Source organism: Drosophila busckii, chromosome 3R (genome assembly GCF_011750605.1).
Source record: "Drosophila busckii strain San Diego stock center, stock number 13000-0081.31 chromosome 3R, ASM1175060v1, whole genome shotgun sequence".
NCBI classification, from domain to species: Eukaryota; Metazoa; Arthropoda; class Insecta; order Diptera; family Drosophilidae; genus Drosophila; species Drosophila busckii.
In genome coordinates this window covers 19953905-19977129 of record NC_046607.1, presented here as the reverse complement: position 1 = coordinate 19977129, position 23225 = coordinate 19953905, and the positions used below count along the sequence as shown (strand labels likewise).

The 23225-nt window shown below is 36.1% G+C and overlaps 4 protein-coding genes across 4 annotated transcripts in view; 3 read left to right on the top strand and 1 right to left on the bottom strand.

The window, feature by feature from the left end:
- The first annotated feature begins 96 nt into the window (after positions 1-96).
- Positions 97-1026, top strand: LOC108604562 (protein NDUFAF4 homolog). Its single transcript, XM_017994091.1, has 4 exons — positions 97-317; positions 370-461; positions 518-767; positions 833-1026. The coding sequence occupies exons 1-4, from the start codon at positions 173-175 to the stop codon at positions 955-957; spliced, it is 612 nt and encodes a 203-aa protein (XP_017849580.1). The 5' UTR covers positions 97-172; the 3' UTR covers positions 958-1026.
- LOC108604560 (WD repeat-containing protein 61) lies at positions 1026-2394 on the bottom strand. The gene is made up of 5 exons (XM_017994088.2): positions 2314-2394; positions 1964-2255; positions 1657-1895; positions 1412-1599; positions 1026-1352 (listed from the first exon to the last, which is right to left on the bottom strand). The coding sequence occupies exons 1-5, from the start codon at positions 2314-2316 to the stop codon at positions 1079-1081; spliced, it is 996 nt and encodes a 331-aa protein (XP_017849577.1). The 5' UTR covers positions 2317-2394; the 3' UTR covers positions 1026-1078.
- Positions 2395-7079: 4685 nt separating this feature from the next.
- The window catches only part of LOC108603012 (F-actin-monooxygenase Mical), a 35762-nt gene continuing 19616 nt past the window's right edge, over positions 7080-23225 (top strand). Inside the window, exons 1-2 of the mRNA XM_017991408.2 lie at positions 7080-7150; positions 17353-17415. The gene's annotated coding sequence lies outside the window, so the exon portion shown is untranslated. The remainder of the gene's footprint in view (positions 7151-17352; positions 17416-23225) is intronic.
- On the top strand, positions 21149-21995 carry LOC108603011. Its single transcript, XM_017991407.1, has one exon. It carries the CDS (start codon positions 21312-21314, stop codon positions 21807-21809), a length of 498 nt encoding a protein of 165 aa, XP_017846896.1. The 5' UTR covers positions 21149-21311; the 3' UTR covers positions 21810-21995.

Below are 23225 nucleotides of genomic sequence, written 5' to 3'. Positions count from 1 at the left end.
CCAACGTTGAGCGGTTTGTTTTTGTTTACAATGCGCTTTTAGTTTCTTTGCAACACTGCCTACATACGTTTTATAACACTACTTACTTGTCGCCAATCTAGTCAAAGTGTGAGCAGATTTATATAAACAATCCGTTAAATAAATTGTTAATTAAAATCACAACGCTTGCACCATGGGCAAGGCTATGTCGATGCTATCCCGGAAGGCCAATCGCTTCAATGCGGAGAATCGCGCACATCGTTTTCTGGACCGTGAGAAACGCGCACCGGCACCAAAATACGAATCTAACCTGCGGGACATGGAGCGCACCCTAGAATGTAAGTAGTGCAACAACAATAATGCCATATACTCAACAATTTCCATACACAGTGGATCCCAAGTTTGTGGACAAACTGAATCTAAAGGACAGCAGCTTAGATACGCGTCTTAAAGATGTTTATGTAACCTCGGAGGATCGATTTGTGAGTTGAACTACAGTCTGGTTTAGGTGATGACTTGCTAATGCTTTATATTGTAGATAAAACGCGTAATGGAGCGTCAACAGCAAACGGCTGCAACCGGCGTGGTGGAGGAGCAGCGGCCTTTACCCTTGCAGCGCAAGACACCGGATGACTTTGAGTATGGCTATATGGAGCCGAAGCGCATATCGCATGGTCATTGCACACTACGTCAGGCATTGCAGTTCATCAATGATCATCAGCTGGATCCTGAAACTTGGACAGCAAAGAAAATTGCCGATGATTTTAAATTAAAGCAGTCGCATGTTGGTAAGTTTTAAAATTGCGTTACTAACTAAAGCATGCGCTTATCTTCTATCCCTTTTTGCTTACAGATAATATTCTACACTACTTTAAGACGTTTAGTGTGCATATACCCGATCAGAAACACAAGGATACCTTGCTGACACAGGCCAGACAAAAGTTTTTAAAGGAGAAACCAAGCGAGGCGGCAGAGTAACTTTAGTTAAATAATTAGATAGCGGCTAACAAATGTAGAGAATGCGTTAACAATTGTTTGTTTTGTTAATTATAAAACTATATATTTTATTGTACAAAACTGCGGGCAGGCAATTGTTGTATCACACAATGGCGTTGGGTGGACAGTAGTAAATGTTTAAGGATTTGTCTTCAGAGGCGGAAATAACTTTATCATTGCCTGGACTGTAGCGCACACCCCAGACCTGATCCGTATGTTCATTGAAAGTATGCAGACACTTGCGTTCCGCTGTATCCCAGACTTTGACGCTACGATCGCTGGAAGAGCTGGCAAAGTGCTTGCCATCCTCGGAGAAGGAGACGCAAAGCACCCAGGAAGCATGACCGGAGAGTGTGCCCACCACATCGGAGTGAGCACTGATATATAAATATATATTTATAGAGCAAGTAATATTGTAGTTAAGCTATGTACTTACACATCGTAGAGTTTCATGTGACCATCATCCGAGCCAGTGAGTAACATTTGAGAGTTGGGCGAGAAGCAAAGACTACGCACGGGCATGGCATGACCCTCCAGCGTTTGCGCCACTTTGCCTGCAGCCACATCAAAGATGGTAATGATGCCGTCAATGGCGCCGTTAGCTATGTACTTGCCATCAGGGCTCTGTGATATACAATTTGTTTTAATGTTGTAATGCTGTTTGTTAAGAAATCTACTTACATATGCTATGCTAAGCGTATATTTGCCATTCTGTGCATCCAGCACTTGCTCCGCCTTGCCCGTTTCTACGCTATACATGGAGATTTTACCGTCATTGAGACCAGATATAACATACTTATTGCAAGGCGAAAAGCCCACTGTCCATAGATCCACAGGACCGAATGTAAGCATGTGCTTCTTGTCGCCTGTCTTGGCATCCCAGAGACACATGCTCGAGTCCAAAGAGCTGCTGGCAATAGCTACGAGATTACAGATTACAGATATTAAAATATTAATGCTGTGTTGTTTAGTTTAGCAGTCCACATACTTTTTCCATCGGAGCTCACGGCTACAGATACAACTCCCAGCGCATGTCCTTTCAGTTTATGTCTTAAACTCAACGTATTATCTTCGCGCACATCCCACACCTTAACCAAGTCATCTAGCCCACCAGTTACTATAAAATCATTTGGCTTTGGCTCTTTTTTGTCGAAATCAAAAGGATTCTCTTCTTCTGGCGCGGCACTTTTATCGGCACTTGCCGGCTCTTGGTCTCGACCCCAGGCGCATGCCCATAGCGCATTGTCATGTGCATTTTCTTCCTTGTGCAGCAATGAGAACTAAAATTCACATGTGTATAGTGTTTTAATAAACTTTATTTAATTAATTTCTGCTCACCATTGTAATTGTAACAAATATTACTCTTGTTGTTTAATTTTTGTATGAGCAATATACGCCTCTCACTCGCACCTATATACAATTCCTTTATTGTGGATGATACCGGCCAATTATTTGTTGTTGTTGCGATCGCACAGTTTGTTTTTGAATTATGGGCATTTTTTATTTATTTAAAAAAATAAACAACATTTTGTTGTGCATTATATTGCAATATTATATTATGCCCTTTTGTTGCAAAATAAAGGTTTCGAAATACTAAAGCGGGACATAAAAAAGCTAAACTGTCCCACTGCTGTGTTGCAACCTAAGTAATCGAGCATATTTTACGCTAGACTAGTATTTTTATTCTGCCATATTTTAGCTCTTTTTCCCCGATAGCGGTTACAACTTATACAATTGATGGGAACATTTGAGTCGAACTCATACCATTGAGACGAACTTCAAACACGAATCGAACAACTACAACTAAAAAAAAGCCACACTGTGTAAGAGTGCTGCGGTTGAAAACTGCCAGATCTGGCCGGTAAAAGGCTAAGTTGGTAGCACTGCTGAGTAATACAAAATAAGACGTTGTTGTTAACTAAATCGCCGTCTCGTCGAAAAGAGCAAAATAAAGAAAGCTGTCGAAGTGAGAGGTTGCGCCGAGTTTGTGTGCGGGTGAATTTTTATTTGTTAAGCAAAAGCAAAACACAAATGTGAGAAGATATGCGCGTGCTCTCAACGTGAAAAATAATTAACAACGAAAAGTGTGTGCGGTACAGAAAGTTCTGATAAAATAGAAATGCACAAGCACAGTTATATAATTTGTAATTTGAATGAATAAAAGTGCAGACTATATCGTGCGTCGCAGTCTGCGTTGGTACCGCCGCCGACGCCGCGATAGTGTGTGTGTGTGTGTTAATGTGTGTGAAACGAAATACTTGGCGCTGCAGCACAAAGAATAAAAAAGATATAATACTTTTTTCAACTATTAGGCCGCGTGTCTGGAATCTCAAATAACGCGTTTATAAATATACATTTAAATTTGTTGCTTAATGAATGCGTGTGTATGTGTGATGAGAGTAGGTGTGCGTGCGTGTGTGTGTTTTGTTCTATGTGTGTGCGTGCAGCTGATTCATTTTCTTTAGGCTGTGCTGGGTGCATCCTGCTGGCATGCAAACACACACATGCAGACACACACACACAAATACACTTGCTCTCACACATTTGCCTATTTGTTAAATTAACCGAAAAACGCTGTCGCCGTTTCCCCCTCCCCATCGTTCTTCGTTGTGCCTATGTCTATTGCCTGTCACTTCTGTCCGGTGTAAACAAAACAAAATATAAGAAAAAAAACAGTAAAAACTGCAACCGGTTTTCAATTTGTCTGCGCAAATATTTCTTTAGTTTTTCTTATTGTCTTTATTTTTTTTCTCTCTCTGTATCTCTTTATATAATTTTTACATATTCTATGTTGTCTTGACGCGTTTATTATGCATTCGCCAGCGAGTTTCAATAAATCAAAAAACAGTATTTTAAATTCAAGTTTTATTTAAAAGGTGAGTTATCTAAACAACAAATAAACACATGTTTGCCATGCTAAGATATGATATAATAACATAACATAGCTAGAATTGAATTGTATTTGTTGATCAAAGTGCAAGAGTGCAGGTGCTGCTGTTAAACAATGCAAAACAAAGCTGGGGTACACTCAGAAAAATCAAAATTAAATAGCAATTATTAGTTACAATAATTATAATAAAAAAAAGGGTATATAGCAGTAGAAAGGATATGAGCAACTATACAAATTTAGCTGATTGAGGTTAAATAAAAGTTGACAAGTATTTTTTTTATCGCTGCAAATGCAACAAAACGTTAAGAAAATAAAAGTAGAACATAAACATAAATGTCATTCACGGCTGCCATTAGCGCCAAAGCACAAAACAGTTCTAAATCCGGGCCAAAAGAGTGTCAAAGCTTTGAGCCCACATACTGCATATATATAATATATATATATATGTGTATTGCAGTAAAATACGCAACCTTAAACAATTGGCACGCTTTGAGCCACAATATGAAGTAAAGAGAGCAGCACAAATTGCAAGCCAAATAGGCTCAAGGCTTAATGACATCATGTCGAGAGGATAATAAAAGCATAAAAAGAATCTTAAAGATGACAAAGCTCGCTGTTGACAGTTGCAAAATAAATGAGATAATAACTGAGATTAGAAAAGCTGCAGAATGCAGAAAGTGAAGCTGCTAAAGCTGCTGTCAATAGCTGATTCATACATATAGAGCTATGTCTAGCCTTCATTGGCAGCTACTTAATTGCGGTTAATGAACTCTTGCAACAAGAAGAAGCAGCAGCAGACAAGCAACTGCATTATGCATGCAGCCAGGAGAGCAACAACTCAGCTCGTCAGCACGTCTGATAACAATAAATACGCAAAAACTACTTCCATAGTATATCTCACGCTTCGTTTTATTAGCATTTAAAATGCTCACAGACTCGACTCGCATTGCTTGAACTTTGCTGCTTTGTTGTTGTTGTTGTTGTTGTTGTTGCCACTTGTTACAACAACCTGTATTATTAGTAACTTGTATACATTTGTTGTCTATGCACATTTCATGGCCAAAAAGGTTTAAGTGCATTGTTGATAAGATAATTGAAGGCTAACAATTTGAACACATGTTTGCGCTGGTTTAAAAATAATTGACAGCATATTTAATTTGTTATCAAAGCAGCATTAAGCAAGCAATGTTAATGCAATCAATAAATGCGTAATATAATATTTAAAAATATTAGTTAATTGCAACTAGTTAGTTAAAAACTTGTAGCCCAAGACCAGCAGCTGTTGAAAACTAAAGTTAATCATAGTAACGGCTAATCCAAGTGTGCAACTTAATGATTGAATGACTAAGTGACTGGCTGAGTGAATGAATGTGTGAATAACGAACCGCTTGGCTGCCTTTGCCAAATGCATTTTTCCATAACAAACTGGGAAAGCTCAGCTCACAAAATTAAAGGCCAAAACGAATAACGAGAAAAGCAAAAAAAAAACATGATTAGCCATTGTGTAGTGTTGTTGTTGTTTGGGAAAACTTGCAAATATTTATGACAAAGAACAACAACAACAACAATAAACATTTACTGTCTTGTCAGCTTAGCAAGAGGTCATCGTTATGTCTTTTTAATTAATCATAGTCTCTAAGGTGTGTGCAACAAACTGACAGCGCCTAGACATTAAATATGGCATGGAAAATGTTTAATATGCTGATTAACGCTTTTGAGAAAGTGTTTTTGGCCAATTGTTGAACTTTCAAGCAATTGTCGCCTTCACTTGCTTGGGCGATAAAAATGCGATTAATAAATGAACGAAAAGCGCGGCACACAGACAAACAAACGAAACGATCACGTGAAAGGCAATAAGCAATAATAGAAAACGAAAATTGAATTGAATTTAGTTTTTTTTGTTTTGGTAATAGGCAGCGGTGAAAAAACGTTGCGATAAGCAATTTTATACATTTTTCAATTTTGTAGCCCATTGCCATACCCCATACCAATACCCATACCATATGTCCATTCCCATTCCCATTCCCATGTCCATATGTGTGGAAAGTGTAGCTCTTGTGGCTAAGCAACTTTAGTTTTTCGTATACAAATATTAATAACTAAAGCGCGCTCACGCTTACACTCACTTTTATTCTCTTTGAATTTTGTTATATGCAGCAGTGAGCGTCGAATTTCAGGCAATTTGATGAAGCCACTCAATATAATTTCAAGTGCTTCCCTGCAAAGAGCGAGAGCGTTATAGAGGGTGTGTGTTTGTGTGTGTGTGTGCAGTTGATAAACAAATAGGGTAGAGGGTAGTGTTGTGGTCATAAAATTGACTGACATGTCAAACGTTAATTTTAAGTGTCAACGCAAGGTTACAAAAAATATTTGTGCGGTTTTATCTTTTAAAAAAATTATCAAGCGCATAAACTAACGATATGCACATAGCTGTAAATAGCTACAAAATTTTGCCGTTAAGCTGTAGGCTTATTACCCAAAAAATAATCAAAACTGGCCTAGAAAGGCGTTCTACACATGTGTGTGTTAAAAATAAAAATAGATTAAATATACCATGCTATTTTATCTATTTTTAACAAACATATGTGTTTATTCTAGGGTTTGCCACAGTCGTCTAAGCTCGTCTTAGACAGTTGCATTTATAGCTACTTCAAAATTATTGACAAAACTTTATCTGCGCTTTGTTGTTGCTGTTGAAGGTCTCTTTTCTGTGTTATAGAGTCTTGTCTTTCGGCGATGCTTTGATTGCTATGGCAGCAATCAAAATGCATTGAAAATTACATGTCTGACTGTTAAATGTCAATAAGCAATGCCAATTCTAACTGCAAGTGAAGGCCAATTGAGCAGCACAAACAGAAAAATCCAAACACTTTTGATTTGAAGGTGTTGACAGTCTGTCAGGTATACAGCTCTTGAACTATATATGCTATATATACAACAGCTATATAAATAGCAAATTTGAAATGTTGAGTGCATGTCATTTTTAATAGGAAATTCGACATACGTAGCCACCCACCCAACGAAAAACAGCAGCAGCGGAAAAATCTTTTAAGCAAATACAGCATTTGTTTATATAAAATGAATCAGCAGCACTAAATATAGTTGTTGGGGAAATGTTAAAGAAAAATATAAAAATTCAAATGTGACGTAGTTTGAGCTTAAGCAAGTTAATAAAAGCAATATAAATTAATTATTTCTTTTCTTTTCATTGCAGCATTACAAGCAATAAATCAATTAATTAAAAGCCAACACAAATGCATGCAATCAACTGTTTTACATTTTAAGGTAAGCTATAATAATTTTATATTTATTATAAACAAGTCAAGGTCGCTTTGGTGTGCATTACAAAGCTTGTGATCCGTTTTCTTTTGACACAGATGAATGCAGCTGCACTTTGTTGCACTTTTGTTTATCAATCTGTGTCCAAGTTGTAACTAATAGCTTTCGGTTTTGGTTGAGCGCCAAAAAGTGCAAAGTTTACGGTGCCAATCGCAACGAAATCGAAACTAAAAACTATTTTTAATTACGTCTGTTTTAATAGTTTATTTTCAGTGCGCTGAAATTCAATTCGTAAAAGTCAATTTGCTTGTTAATGGCAAAAGTATAAAAACTTTTCAATAGGCCGTACACAATTGTAAATGTTACAACGCTATATATGAGCATAACGCTTAATTATACTAGCGTTAGCTATATAGCAGTTAAATATATATGCGAGGCATATAGACCTATACTTTTGGCTACTAGTGTGTACTCTAGTTCATGTACACGTCAACAAGTTTATTCTCTATACATATATTTAAAAATAAATGTATATAATTTTACTTGTTTTCGCAATTGAAATTAATTGTTTAAATTTCCCATGCTGCTTTATTTATAATACACACATAAAATTAAACTACTTTAGTTGTTGTGTTTCATAATGGAAAACATGTGCAGGTTTATTGAACTAAAAACAATTTTGTGGCCCACAATTTTTAATTTTTTTTCATTATCTTTATAATTTTGCTGTTGTCATTTTTGTTATAGTTTTGCGGTTAACTGCCAAAAGTTTTGATGGCCAGCAGCCAGCAATGGAAAATATTATTATATGTAGCTTATGTTGATTTCTATGTGAGGCAGAGGTCATTGCCACCACAAAAAAAAAATAAAATAAAATTACAAGTTAGAAACTAGAGGGGCAAATTGACGGTGGGCTGTATGAATAAAATATATGTATCAGCTATAAGCTGACCATGGATTGCACTGCCCACCTGCAAGCTTTGCCTCTGTATGTCTGTCTCTGCTCAGGTGTGTGTGTGTGTGTGTGGGCTTGTGTATGTGTTTGTGCTAAACGCCCCTGTATTTTCATAGTGTAAAAGCTATCAAAGCAGCTTGTTGCTCACACTTACAATCTCCCATTTGAATCGATTAAAAAGCGCTTAGGACCACTTTGAATTCATTGAAAGCAGCAGCAGCAAATGAATTTCTAATCAATTTGGAAGCTTTACAAATAGCAGAATATTTATGTTACTATAATTGCAGTATTTAGCTATATTCTGAGTAATACTAATAATTATAAATATGATTAATTGTTATTGCAGTTGCTATGGCAAAAAGTTTAAATAGCTGCAACAATTATTGCATATATAATATTTGTTAAGCTTAAATTAAATATTTTTGTTTTTCAAACATTAGGTACTGACTTCAACTAGTTTGCAGCAATTTGGGGCTACAATAATTTGTTGCAATTGCGTTTTAATCAACACACACACACATAAAATGCTAATTTCCCAGTAATAACAATATTGCTTAATAAATTCACAACGCTTATCGCATCGCTTAGAGTCTAATGTCGTTAAAACTAATGTGTCAACCGCTGCCGCCGACTTAGGCGCCAGTATCAATATGTAGGGCTTATCTCTCTCAATTTGCACACCTTTGCACAAAAGACTGCTGAGCTGATAGCGCTTATCAGCATCAAAATAATAACAATAATTATCAACAAAGGGTTTTTGTCAAGAAAACCTTGACCAAATTATTTGTTTGCCATATATGGACTTATTGAAAAGTCTGGCAGCAATTGCAGTTCAATTGATTGTGGTTACCGTTTGTTTGCTACGTTGTTTATCACTGCGATTGGGAAAGTTACAGCCAAGGCTTTAATAAAAGGGGCGTGACAGCTGCGCATTATCATTACTCTTTGCTTTTGCGAGCGAGTCTCGTATAATTGGCAAAAAAAAAATGAGCAGCTTTAGTTTTAGTTGATACTAAAGGCTTCAGCTTCAATTCAATGTGATCATCTGTCTTAGCTGCGCTCTCTTTCTCTCTCTCTTCATCTCTCTCTTCTGCTGCAAACAAGTTTCTTTTTGTTATTGCGGGTTGCGCATGAATCACTTTTTGTTTTTGTTCTTTGTGCGTTTTGTGCTTTTTGAGTGGAAAAAAAATGTAACTAAACTATGTACAGCAATTTACAGTTAAAGGCCAGCGTCGTCGTCGTCAGTTAGGGAGAACGAGAGAGCGAGCGCGAGAGAGCATCGAAAATGGAAATGGAGCATGGAGCGTTGACTCTGCTCCGTTTATGACGTTTGCACTTAACCCCAAACATGGCACAGTTATTACAAAGCGAGAGAGCGGCAGAGAGTGACAGAGCGCGCGCGCTTTCGCATAGCGGAAGTTTGTAATACAGGTGGGCGTTAGAGTGAGGCAGCTGCAGTTGGAGAGCAGCGCGCTCGCCAGCGAAGCGAGAACCATGCACAAAGCACAACAACAAACAGTACTTGCTGTTGCTCTTGTTGTTGTTGTTGCTTTTACCTTTGCTGTACTTTTGTTTTGTTTGTCTTTTGACGCTTGAATGCATCGCCAGCGGATATTGACTGCAGTCAAATGCAAGAACTCAACCCATTAGGCCATGTGGCTGAGCTATAGTTAGTTTTGATTTGCTAACGGTGGCGTCTTGCTGGCTAAGCACAGCAGCACCCCAAAGTCTGTCTGTCAGTTAAGCAGACATATTGAGCAACTGTTACAAATCACATCCAAGCAATTGGCTAATAAAACAAACACAATGCAATAATGCACATTGCCAAATCCACTTTTGAGCTGAGATGAGCTTCAAGTGCTGCAATTCGCATGGGTTTGGGCTAAGTCTATAAATAAATTTGCTACTAAATTTATATATTTCAAAATATATGATTTATTTTCATTGATCAGAAGATTCTAATTAAGTGTAGTTTTAATTTCAAAATAATATTTAATTTACTTTAATTTAATTTACTGTATTTTCAATTTAAAAATGAATTTGTTGCTGAATTTATTGATCAGAAGATTGTAAATTAGAAGATTTCAATTATTGTTAATATTTTTCATTGACTGGAAGATTCTAAATTAGTTTCAATTTCAAAATAATATCGCTGTTATATTTATAGATTTCAAAATATATTAATATTTTTCATTGATTATGAAGATAAAATTCTTGGCGTAGGTTAAATTTCAAAATAAATTTGTTACTATATTATGGAGTTAAAAATATTTTAATTTTATTCATTGATCAGCAAATTCTAAATTAGCGTAGTTTGAATTTCAAAATAAAATTGCTGCTAAATTTATAGATTTAAATTTTCCATTGATCAGAAAATTCAAAATTAGCGTAGTTTCAATTTCAAAATTCGAATTTTTACTCAACTCTGAGCACCCAACACTTGTAATTTGGCCAGCATTCACTTTATTTCAATTAAAATAAATAAGCTTTACTTCTTTATTTTTGCTGCGCTGTTATCAATTTTTATTAGCTTAAAGCTGTCACTGGTTCATGGCCAACTTGTGCGCCAAAAAATGAGTGCAAGTAATAATAACAACAACAACAAATAAAACCAAATCTGGTTAAATGAATCAGTAAGCGTACCAAACTGAACTGACACACGCCAACGCAAAAAGCAAAATCTGCACACGCGATGCCCAAAAAATAAGAAAAAAACAAAATAAATAAATGTGTAAGCCGTATGAGCCGAGTAGGCGCTTGTAATGCCACACCCACGTGGCTTTTTAAGAGTCATTATGGTCAAAAGAGCTGGCAATTTTATGGCTAAAATAAAACGACTGAAGTGCGGTGTCAGTGCGGCGCCAAAATGTTTACAATTATAAATAAAAAGTGAGCAAGGTGCAAAAGCTAAGAACTATTAACTTCAAATGATGTAAGAATGCGAAAATGTTGGATGTTTAATTAAGATTAGCAGCGTATATTAAGTATACGTATGATTTAAAAAGTTTGAAATAGTTTGTTGTGTAGTTAAAGTATCTAAAATCTAAGCTTGTATGCAAGTTACTTATTTAAAATTTCAATATGTGTAGTTTAGTTAAGAGTTAGAAGGGCACATTAAGTATACGCTAAGTATGCAAAATAAAACTCTCAACAAAGTGCATAACTTAGTTGCATAGCTAAGCTTGCTTTAGTTTAAGCAGCATATTTAAGCAATTTAGTATAATTTATTTGTCTGTCTGTCATTAATGTTTAATGTTTATTGCATGCGTAACATGCGTAGAACTCAAATCTTAACTGACAACATTTCTAAGCAAATGCCAAGCCACAAGCAATTGCTGCTACCTTTAGCTCTAGCAATTTATTGAATGCGACTTGTTGCAATTCAATTTGCAACTAATTTAATTTGAAATTGAAATTGAATTGAATTGCACACAATTTGCAGTGCAATAAATATTATAGTATAGCTAAAATAAATACATGTTGCATTTATTTTGTACAAACTATGTCAGCAAAGTTCGTTGAACGTCAAATTTGACCTAAAAAATTAAAATGTGGAAAAACTGAAAAGATGTCGCGCTTGCCGCACAGCTATAAAAATAATAATAAAAGTCATAAAAATAATAATAATCATGCCGCTTGTTGCACATGACAGCAGCAACAGCCCCCAAATGTGTTAAATGCAATAAAATTTATCCGATTAAATTTATAACAATTTTCATGCCTCCAAGTGCGAGCAGTTGATGAAATTTATGCGTCAAATGGTCAAAGTGGTTTGTTTATTAGAGTTGCGTGACTTTTGCAGGAATTTAATACAGTAGGGAGCGTAAGGGTAAGTGTATTGCAAAGCTGAGTGCAGCCAATTTTAGTTGTAGAGCGCATAAAAGAAATCAAATGTTGCTGCGTGTTATTGTTGCTGGCGCTGGCTGGCACTTCCTTAAAGTTGTATGTGGCATGTGCTGCGCTTGTTGCATGTGCTTTGGCTGTGGCTGTTGCATGCCGCAGTTGCACAAAAGCATAACCAAGCAGCAGCAGCAGCAACAGAATTGACTGTCAGTCAGTCAGCTGCCCCACATATGTTTGCATTACATCTATTGTTAAACACTTTGCTCTGGCCTCGTCGCGTTTTTCATTTCTCCTCTGGCTGACTGTTTGACTGACTGACGAACTGACGTACTGACTGGCGTGTGCTCACTCAATTAGCGCCCAGAGCAGCGAAACCAAAACCTCAAGCAGTAGCTGCCGCTGCTGTTGCAGTTGCAGTTGCAATTGCATTGAGGCTGCTGCCATTGGGCCGAGGATTGTGCAAATATTTGCTGCTAACTTAACTGCAAATGAAATTGTCTAACAACAAGCAACAGCAACAATTGTTGCGGGGGAAATTTTATTTTAAATACAAATGCCTTGGGCCATCGACAATGCAATGAAAATGCCAGCTAAAAAATAAATACATGTGTGTGTGTATTAAAAATAGAAATTGTTTAAAAATACTTTTGATTTTCATGCGCCGCGTTGCATTTCAACTTAAACTTTCGTTTAAGTAAATTTAAGTAAACTGACTAAGAACAAGCGCTCAAATAAATTATAAACTTACTCACAATATAATTGGGCTAGCTGCAATAAAATTACTCATACGACAGCGTGCGCACACAACTTTGTTGTTGTGTATGTGTATGCGCTAATTATTGGCTATTAATGTAACAATTATAAATGTTACTCATACGCTCCGTGTACAAAGCATGCCAAATATCTCATTTAAAGCATATCTTTTGTACAATTAAAGCCACAATTATAGCACGCTTTGACTAAAAGATTTTCATAGCTACTATTTATGGCTGCTGCTGCGTTTCACTCTTAACGCAATTTGTGCAAAGTATTTCAAACCTGTTAACGCATCCATGTCGCTTGAAGTATGAAAAGTGAAAAGTTGGCAACACTTGAATTGATGCAAAACTGTTACTGATTCTGATCTATTAACAATAAATTTATAACAAAAGCATTAAAAATGAATGCACATCACATTAAAATCACTAATTGATTTATATTGCAGCTTAAATTCAAATCAAATACAGTCACTTTGCATAAATTTCAGTTCGATTGGTGTCTATTGTTTAAGCACAGAATTTAGCATTCACTGCAGTTTGCTTTTGTTTTATATTTTGTGTAGTTTTAGTTATGTGTTAATGGCAAGCGGTTCGCCTTGCAATAAAAACAACTAAAAATGTTTGCATTGAAAATGGCTACAATACCAATTTTGTTTTTCCGGTCTATACATTTAAGTCCTGCTCCGTATATGCAGCTGTCTCATTAGAGCGACAAATGCAACGTGACATTTTGCAAGGCTTTAATACCATTTTTTGTTTCATTGTTGCTTAGAGATTTGTCATGCCAGCCAAGCTGCATAATTAAATACTTTCACCTGTGTGTGTGTGCGACACTTGAGGATACACTTATGCAGATACGCGCAGTGAATTTTCATGGCCAGTCTGCCCAAAAAAAAAACAAAAGCAACAACAACAAGCAACTGACAAAGCCAATGCACTAAAAATAGGCGCATTGCCTTTAGCTAGAGAGACATAAATACAAATACGCAGCAGCAACTCTAAAAGCTGCTTTTACGCACGGCGGTCATTGAGCTGTGAGCTGATGTTGCAAACAAACCAACGCCTTGTTGCCGCCACAGACACGACAGATGGACAGACACATGGGTAAAGACATCAAAGTGTTGGCCTGAGACTGTTAAAATGCGTGTAAATGCCAAATGCTGTTCAACTTTTTCGTAGGTCAAATAAATTCGATGCTGTTGGCAGCTAATTAAATTAACTGTATGAATTATAGCAAATAGTTAATATATTTTATAAAAAATGGCAAAGTGTAATATTAAGAAGGCGTGGCTGCGCCCATAAATTACATATATGCTTGATTAGCAAAAGAAACTGAGTTGATAGGGCTATGTACGTCTGTATGAGCGACAAGAACTCGTAGACTATAAGAGCTAGAGCCATAAGCTCTATGCTATATACGATGCAGCATTTTGGCAAAAAATTTGCTTCCCCCTAAAAACGCAACTCAATAAAATTCATTTTTGAGCACAAAAAAATGCTAATAAATGAAATAAATTACACATAAAACATAAAACACATAGACAGCGTACTAACAGTGTCGCGCTATATATTTAATTTGTTTTCAAATCTATATATATATATATATAAAACTGAAATAAAGCCAAATTGAGCTGCACTTTTTGGCAAACTTCAAGCAAATTTTATTTCCATATTAAATTTATTTCCGCAGAGTTATTGCCTTGCTAGCTATTAAAACTTCACACACACTCTTTTCTGAGATATTTTTGTTTGTTTTGTTTATACAACTTGGCCTCATGCACAGATATTCTGCGTTGCTTGCAACAGATGCAGCTGCAGCTAAAGCAACAGCAACATGCATTTTTTTTCTGATATATTTCCTGCATAAACTTTTGTATACTTTGGTATTTTTAAAACAAAGTGTGTATGCATTCAATGTGTGTGTGTTAGTGTTTGATATATTCTTGTTTAATTTTGTAGCATTTGTTGTTGTTTGCTTGAGATACAAAGATACGCAACACGCTGTAAAGTTTTTGTTGCTGCTGCGTTGTGTTGAAAATGCAATAAAAAATAATTGTTAACATTTGACACAGAGGTGCACACAGGGCGTTGTCTGTGTGTCTGTCTGTCTGTCAGTAGAAGAAAGTCAGATAACAAAAACGCGCGCGCCCGTATGACAATGAACCCCCAACCATAACAATGAAAGTGCAATCAAGTTGAGTTGCCTTTGGCTTTGGCCTAGGCTATAGTCAGTCTCTCATAGTCTCTGATCTGGGGGTTGGATATAACGTCAATGACTGACTGCGGCGGCTAAAGCAGTCAGCGCTAATTGCATTTATCGCTGCTTAGATGTTAATTATGACAGCGTCGAGTGCACATTGTATAATAAATGTTGCACACATGTATAGGCACTAATACTAATGCAGCTTGGGCTGATGAGTTTGCTGATTAAGGCCGAGGAGCTGCTTGCAGAGCGAGGTCAATGCTATTGTTCCGCAATGATATAACTGATAATTAAATGCATTACTTTTGCCAGCAAAGTCAAAGTTTAAAACTATTATTAAAAGCAAATGCTATAGCTTAAGAAAATGGAAGATGTGAACTTGATTTATGCTAATGGTGTAGCTAAGCTTTAGCCAAGCTCAGAAGTGGCACAAAAATCTGTTAACAATTTATATTTCTTTAAGCCAAAGCTAGCGCTAAAAGCTATGCGCGCTTTTAATCTTTAAAATCTTTAAAAATAATATTAATAAAAACTTTGCTAGCTCTAAACAAATTTATGTAAAGCAAACCACTTGCTAAAATTATAACGTTGAGCTGCATTAATTTACATAATATAATAATAATAAATGTTTATTCTAATTGTTAATTCTAAGCTCAAACTTCCACTGTGTGGTCTCTACAACTTTATAAATGTAAATAAGTCGCAAAACAAAACAAATAAGCGCTTGAGTCATTGTTTTATGCGATAAGCAATTTAAATAGCAAACTTATCTAAAAGTTAGATACGTAGAGCGAAGCCAACGAACCTCGTCAACAAGTTTGATCAATTATTAAGCATATTATATCATCAGTCAGTCAGGCAGTCAGAAGTCATAATTGTTTAAATAAATATTTGCATAACAAATGAAAAAGTTTTCGTTACTGCCTTTCACATGCTTTTGTGGCTTTGCTTTATTTCTTTTTGTTATTTTTGGGTGTGGTCAGGTCTTGAAGCAAAGAATTCAATTTGTCGCGCTGACTTGCGCTGTTTATTAGGCCAAAATAATAGGCAGCAATAGCAACAACAACAATTGCTGATAAATTTAACAGCTGCAAAGCAAAAACAACAACAAAAACAAGTTTCTGTTGTTATATGGGAAAAGTCGCTGGCGCAAGTGAAAGCATTGGATGCTGCTGTTGCTGACGCTGCTGCCACTGGGCTAACAACAGCAGCAGCAGCAATGGTCAGGCAGTTAGTGCTGTAGCCAGTTTTCCTTTAAGGTGTCCTCCTTAGGCAGCAGCACAACAACAACAACTGCAATCATATTTCACTGACTGCAGCACTTGTTGTTGTTGCTGTTGTTGGCTATAAAAATAACTGAACACTTGCCATTGCACACTTGGCCAGCTTGCTTGCTTTTTTTTTTTTGGCCAAAACTAGACGGCGGCAACAAACAAGTTGTCGCTGTTAACTCAACTCAACTCAACTCACGTTGTAATCGCAACTTTGTTGTTGTTGTTGTTGTTTGTCTCTCCCCATTGGGCATACATTTAATTTCATTCATTGCCGCAACAGCCAAAAAAAAAAAAAAACTGACAACAAGCGCTGGCTGTGGTTGCAACTGCTAAAGCTGTGGCATGTTATAAGGCATTGTTATTATGTTGCTTGTTGCCAAAGCAGCAGCAATGTTGTACAGTTAAAATAGCTGCAATAATAAACAATATCAAATAGTTGTAGCCAACGCTTTATATTTGTTTTATATTATTAATTTTTTAAGACAGTCTGAAGGCCTTTGAATACCATAGAATTTAATTCTAGGCTACAATTAAAATAAAATATTTTCAACACTATATACCCCTTTGCAGCTTTTTTCTCAAAGGTATCTGACTCTTTGCCAAGTTTTATGGCTTTACGGTAGTTGCAATTGTTGTCGTTGGTCGTTTGTTGTTTTGTTGGCCACGTGATTTTGCGCCTAGACGCAGCTACAAGTCTCTAACGCTATATGCAACAATTGTTATTGTTGTTGTTGCTATTGTTGCAGTCTATTTTGTTTGCCTTAACGTCTCTCGACTGACTTTAATGCCATTTTCGTGCCCACAGCAACTTGAATAAGTTTTTTTTTTGTGCTGTTGACACTCTAAGCCAAGTGCGCTTTATGGTTAATGCCTCAATGGCTGCTGCAACAATTTTTTGCCATTTTGTAAAAAACTTGGTAATGACATTATGGCGCTGGCTAGCAGGTGAAAATGTATATTATATACTATGCTCAACTAAAAACTGCTAATGTTATGCTGATGAGTTTGTCATTAGCCTGGCTTAGTACTTATCCTAAGCATAAAGTTTTATAGACTCTGCTTGACAAATTTTTGATTTAGTTTTACACTTTATATGGCAGCCATAAATTACACTTTGATTTGATTTATTATAATTATATATTGACTAATTTATGTTTGATATTTTGTTGTTACAGTTAATACCTATGACAGACCCACACACGTTAACGGCACACAGCGAGTTTGAGTGAGACTGAAATGTAAGTAAAGCTTTAATAATAAAGCCCACGCCAACGCCAAAGCACTAAAAACAATTTTTGCTACATTAGCCAGCAAATTTATGCAAATTGTTGTTAAATTTGCATTGCAGCTGAAAATGCACATACATATAGTATGTATATATGACCCGATTCTGCGCCGCGTTGTGGCAGAATTGGGAACAGACGCAACTGCGCCCAGTTAGGCTTAGACTTGAACAATTTGCAGCTGTGCGGGCGTGCGGGAGCTTGTAGGCAGTACTCACGCTTGTATGTATATATACGCTATATAATAGATGTTTAGTGCCGGAAATCAGCACAGCGTAGCGTTATGCGAATTGCATCCTGCGCTTGCTTTTTCTTGTCTAAATGATGTCAGCAAGGATTACATTTGCGCACACTTTGTTAAACTCAAAAAATGCTGTAGGGTAGCTTAAAATTATGCAAGAGTTTGTAACAAGTGTTGCAAAAAAAAATAAATTTAAAAAAAAATGTATATATGTTAAAAAAATATTTAAAAAATCATAAAAAATATAAGCAAATAGTTTTTGGAAATAAAAGTAATGCAGGCAGTATAAATTTTGTTTGTAGAAACTTTTTGCAACAAAGCATATGCTTTAAAAATCAAACAAAAATGTTGAAAGAGTAAATTAAAAAAGTTTGGCATAGAAATAATGCATATGATGTCGATTTGAATAAATAGAATTTATTTTACAAGCAAAATAAACAAAGTAAGTTCAACTTATGTTTAGTTTATGCTTAAAGTAAGTTCAACCTAAGCTTAGTTTAATTTAAATACTTTTAACCAACGCTGTGCATAACAAAGTGTATATTGCAGTCTATCAACTGCACTCTCTACACTTTTGCTTTCGCTGGAAGCTGCTAAAGGAAATTGGAGTAGCACAGCAGGCGTTCGTCCATGATGTCACTCGCTTTAACTCGATAAATTGAATTTTCATATAAAATTTATGCTCAGTTTTTCTGCTAGCCAAACCGGGGGCTATACTGTAAATCAATTAAAATGCCATTTATATTTTTAGAATAGTTGAATTTTTTCTGCACAGCGCAGCAGCAGAGCGGCGCCATCAACAGTCGAAGCAGCAGCAGCAGCAGCTACTCCGCTAGCTTTGCTCACACTCTCGCGCTCTCTTTCTCTCATACAACATGCTCTTTCTTTCTTTTTGTGGCGCTAGCTGCCAAATGTTTCCAACAACACTTGTTTTGACCCAATTTCGCACGCTAAGTATAGCGAAAATATTTGAAAATTAAACATTTTTTTTAAACATAGCAAATGTGTATGCAAGTGGCAAATGCCTCAAGTTACAAACTTTGTATAAATAATATATACAATTAAATTAATGCATGCTGTTAATATAAGCTGCAGCTAGTTTATATTTTTAATTAATTGAAACAGATTTATATGTCTGTTGGCATCAAATTAGTTAAATCAACAAATTTATAACAATGGCAGCTTCAAATTTTGTTGGCCAGCTACCAACACACGCGACATAGCTTTAGCCTATATGTGCTTATATAGTTTGCAATCTATGCATTTTGATATATATTATATATACAGCTGTCAGTCTATACTTTTTTATATGCAACAAAAGTTTTAAATTATAGCAATGTGCAGTCCTCAGTATTTGCGGCATTTCCGCATTGTGCTATTGTTCTTTGTTATAGATTTATATATATATATATATATATACGCTTGTCTTGTCATAAATCAATTTGTTGCAGTTGCCAAGCAATTGGCGCAATAGTGTGCCAAAAAAAAAAAATTAGAAATAATAGAAATTTGCGTTGGCAAACATTTGAACAAATCAATCAAAGCTATGCGCGTTTTATTAAAAAATATAAAAAGCATAAACAACAGCAAACGACTGTGCAAGACGCTGTATAACATATATAATTTAAAAATGTGTTTAATGCTTTATTTAGTTGCTAAATTGTGCGTTAAGCTCAGCTAACTATTTAATTGCTTAACTCTAACGCACTATAAGACCCTTTGCACATATTGCTACAGCGTCTTAAATAAATTATTACACGTGTAAACATAACAAAGCATAATAAGCTCACGCTGATTGACAAACATCAACTGTGCGTTGTGTTCTTTAAAAAAACTTTCTTTTCTAATTAGAAATTTACAACACGCGTGTAGCTCAAAAATATTTCCCACTCATAATTTTGGAAATTAACGTGACTCACATAAAGGTATCGATATTAGTTGTTAGCTTATCTGTAAACATTGTTACTGGTTTCGTGTTAATAAATCAATTTATCTGTAGCTTTTGATTATGTAGACATACGTATTACGAGTTGTACTTTGTCTGCTTGTCAGATAAAATATCTATATAGATCTATAATTTGAGTTCGTTGTTCGTCGCTCTGTTGTTTTGCCGGCTTTTGTTCACCTGTTTGCATTAATTGCAACCCTTTGTGCAATGCTGCTCAAAAATTGCTTTAAAAATTACTTGCGCGCCTGCAAATTGTTTCATTTAGCAACAAGCTACGCAACGAATTGAAAGTGCGAGAAAATATTGTGAAAAGTAAATAAACGACAGTTGACAACATGTACTACAATTGTTATTGTTACTGGTAAACAAATTATAGTGTGCATATTATATAAAAACTTGTGTTTGTTTAATAATTATGTATAAAATTTGCTGGCTATTGGCCAATTTGTGTGAGCTGTGCGCTGTTTATGCTCTTAGCCAAAAATTGATGGCTCGTGTGATTTATAAAACCTTGATCTTGTACGTTAGCCATATGGCAAGGCTTCCAATATATATATTTCTAATTTATGATTTGCTGATGAGTCACTTTTCAAGCAGCCCTCGCTTGCTCCCTAGCGACTGTTGTTATACTCCCTGAACTCGCTCCCAACTGCCTCAACAAACAAATTGTTACGCCGCGCCGGTTGCCAAACAGTTGATAAAAAATCGATAGACGCCTTAACCCAACCTAAAACTTTAGCTACGACTTTAATGCTCATGTTGAATTTTTCCTGTTCCCCAATGACATAATATGAGAGCGCTCGACTGTGTCACACGTTGCTCAGGGGGTGGCGAAAGGCGCAGCAGGTAGTGAGAGTGAAAAAGCGACAAGCAGCGGGCGTCAAAATGTCGCCAGAATAGTCAGTAGCAAGCTTGGCTAGTGGCTGGCATACACTTTGGCTACAAAAGTTGGCTAAATAAATAGTAAATATGCCAAAATTATAAAATATTCAAACTGCTGTAATGTTCGATATAGAAATTAACTCAAATATTAATATAAATCTTAATCTACTTCTACTTTGCTTTACATTAATTTATAGCTGCAGCTTCATATTTAAAACATAACTTAGCAGCTTGTTAAGCAGTTTTAATGTCTGCTGCAGCAAAGTGTATTTGCTAGTCGTGCATGACTTCATGACCTAATAAGCTTTGCGTTGGGCAACACTTGGCGGCGTCTCAGGCACAGTGCGTGCGCTTTTTATAGTTTAGCTGGCGCCAATTCAATTTCGTTGGCCAACCAAAAATATTGTCTAAGCTTTAACCACATCATAAATTAATAGAATAGCAAAATAGCCGTAGCATATAAAAGTCTTTTATAACTAATGCTTGGCCCAACTTAACTTTACTTAGTTTTGCTTGTCAACTTTGTGACGTTTACTTTATTTACGTTTCATACATTCGACCAAGTGACACAGCAAACAAATATAATTTTATAAAAAACTATTATTATTTCGAATTTTGATCGCTAAAGATCAACACTTGATAAAAAAAAAAACGTAAATTTCTTGTAACTTTACTAGTCCATACTTTAAAAACTAAAAAAATAAAAAAACAAATTTGCATAAATAATAAACACACACACACATACACACACCTACACGCACACCAACGATCGCCAGCGCTATGAATCCATCGAATCTGGGCAAGCAAAACGGTGCATTGGTTTTGGAAATCCTCCAAGTACTGGGACGCCCTGCGACCATCAAAGAGGTGTCCCAGCGCGTGGCCGATATCTATAAAGTAGCACGGAATCGCATACAGCCCGTTGTGGGCGATGTGCTTGGCGCTGGTGTGCGTCAGGGATTCTTTCGCTGTCGCAATCGACGCTATGCAATTGTTAAGCCCACCATTGAGCAGCTGCGACGAGAGATCGATGAGTATGTGGTGGAAATGTTGATGCTGGACAATGCCAATTCAAATGCTAATGCTGCAGCTGCTGCTGCTGCTGGTGGTGGTGGTCAGATGTTGCCAAAGCCGTCGCCGCTTATGATTAAGCTGGAGCAGTTGGATGCAACGCCGCCGCCGTCGTCGCAATATGTTGTCTCGGCATCGCCTTCATCTGGGGAGCTGCGTGAGCGTACCCCACCCGGAGACGCTCAAGCAGCTGTCGCAACATACTAAACAAAACTCTCTCTCTCTCTCTATCTATCACTTCTCTTCGCTCTCTTCTCCTCTCTATATTTCGCAATGATTTTAAATGTAAATTTGACTGCACATATAAGATATACAAAGTGCTCACCTAGTAGAAAAGCTCAAGTGTGTAGCGCTAATAAACAACTACGCATCAAGGCAAGCATATCCTTTATTTTGCAGCTGGGCGTTGGCCTGGCCTGCGGCTCATTGTTATCCTTTGTGTTATGACTACTTAAACTTCATACTTCATACTTCACAATTTAGCAGCAAACAAAGCCAGAGCGTGGTTTATTTTTTGCAAAAACTTTCAATGCTTTGATGTTAATGCGACGGTTCTTTACACTCTCTCGACCCATTGTCAGGTTGTTGCCTGTCTAGCGACCCACGCATAAAGTTCATGCCACAAAACTTTAGCTGCACATGTACTTTTTATCATTGACTCATTTCCCTTTAAATGGCAACGCGCAATTTTCCTTTCACTGCATTGTTAGCATTTCAATACAAAAGAAAAACAACAAACTGAACTCGAACCCACTCAGCACAGCAGCCGACTGACATTTTGCATGATGTGATGAGTAAGCATCGAATGTTGCAGGCAGCATATACTTTTAATTGAATTTATTTTTGGCACTTGTTTGAATTAATTAAAATACACAGAGACCAGGCCAGGCCAGGCCTTATAGCCATAAGGAAGTGCATTTAAAGCAATTACTTTACATAAAAGTTAGATAAAAGCTTTGATAAGCCAAGAGAGCAAGTTGAAAACTTAATTAAAATGACCAAATTCAAAGAAGTGTATTACAGTGTATTTTTGTTCAACTTTATTATACACTTTAGCAAGCAGTCACAGCGCAAGTTGCAGCTGTAAACAAAAATAATAAAATTACTAAAATCAAACAAAAAGAGCATTCAAAAGATTGCACTACTACTGCTAGTCCCTTACCAACTTTATTATACACTTTGTCAAGCTCTAAAATGCAAGCAAGCCAGACAGCAACTTGTAGTTGTATACAAAATATTATTAAAATGTTGAAAATCATATAAAAGTGTGTATTAAAGTTTACACTACTATTTTAGTTTTTTGTCCAACTTTAATATGCGCTTTATTAGGCTATAAAATGCAAGCAAGTGAAGCAGTAACAGAGTTGTAAACTAAATATTATTAAAACGCGCAAAATTAAACAAAATGTGTGTAATAAAGATAACACTACTATTTTAGTAGTAACACTCTTTTGTTCAACTTTAATATACGCTTTATTAATATATAAAATGCAAGCAAGTCAATCAAGCAAGTTGTAGTTGTATACAAAATATAATGAAGATGTTCAAAATCAAACAAAAAGTGTATATTAATGCTTTTTTAATATATAATAGTCTATTGTCCAACTTTAATATGCGCTTTAT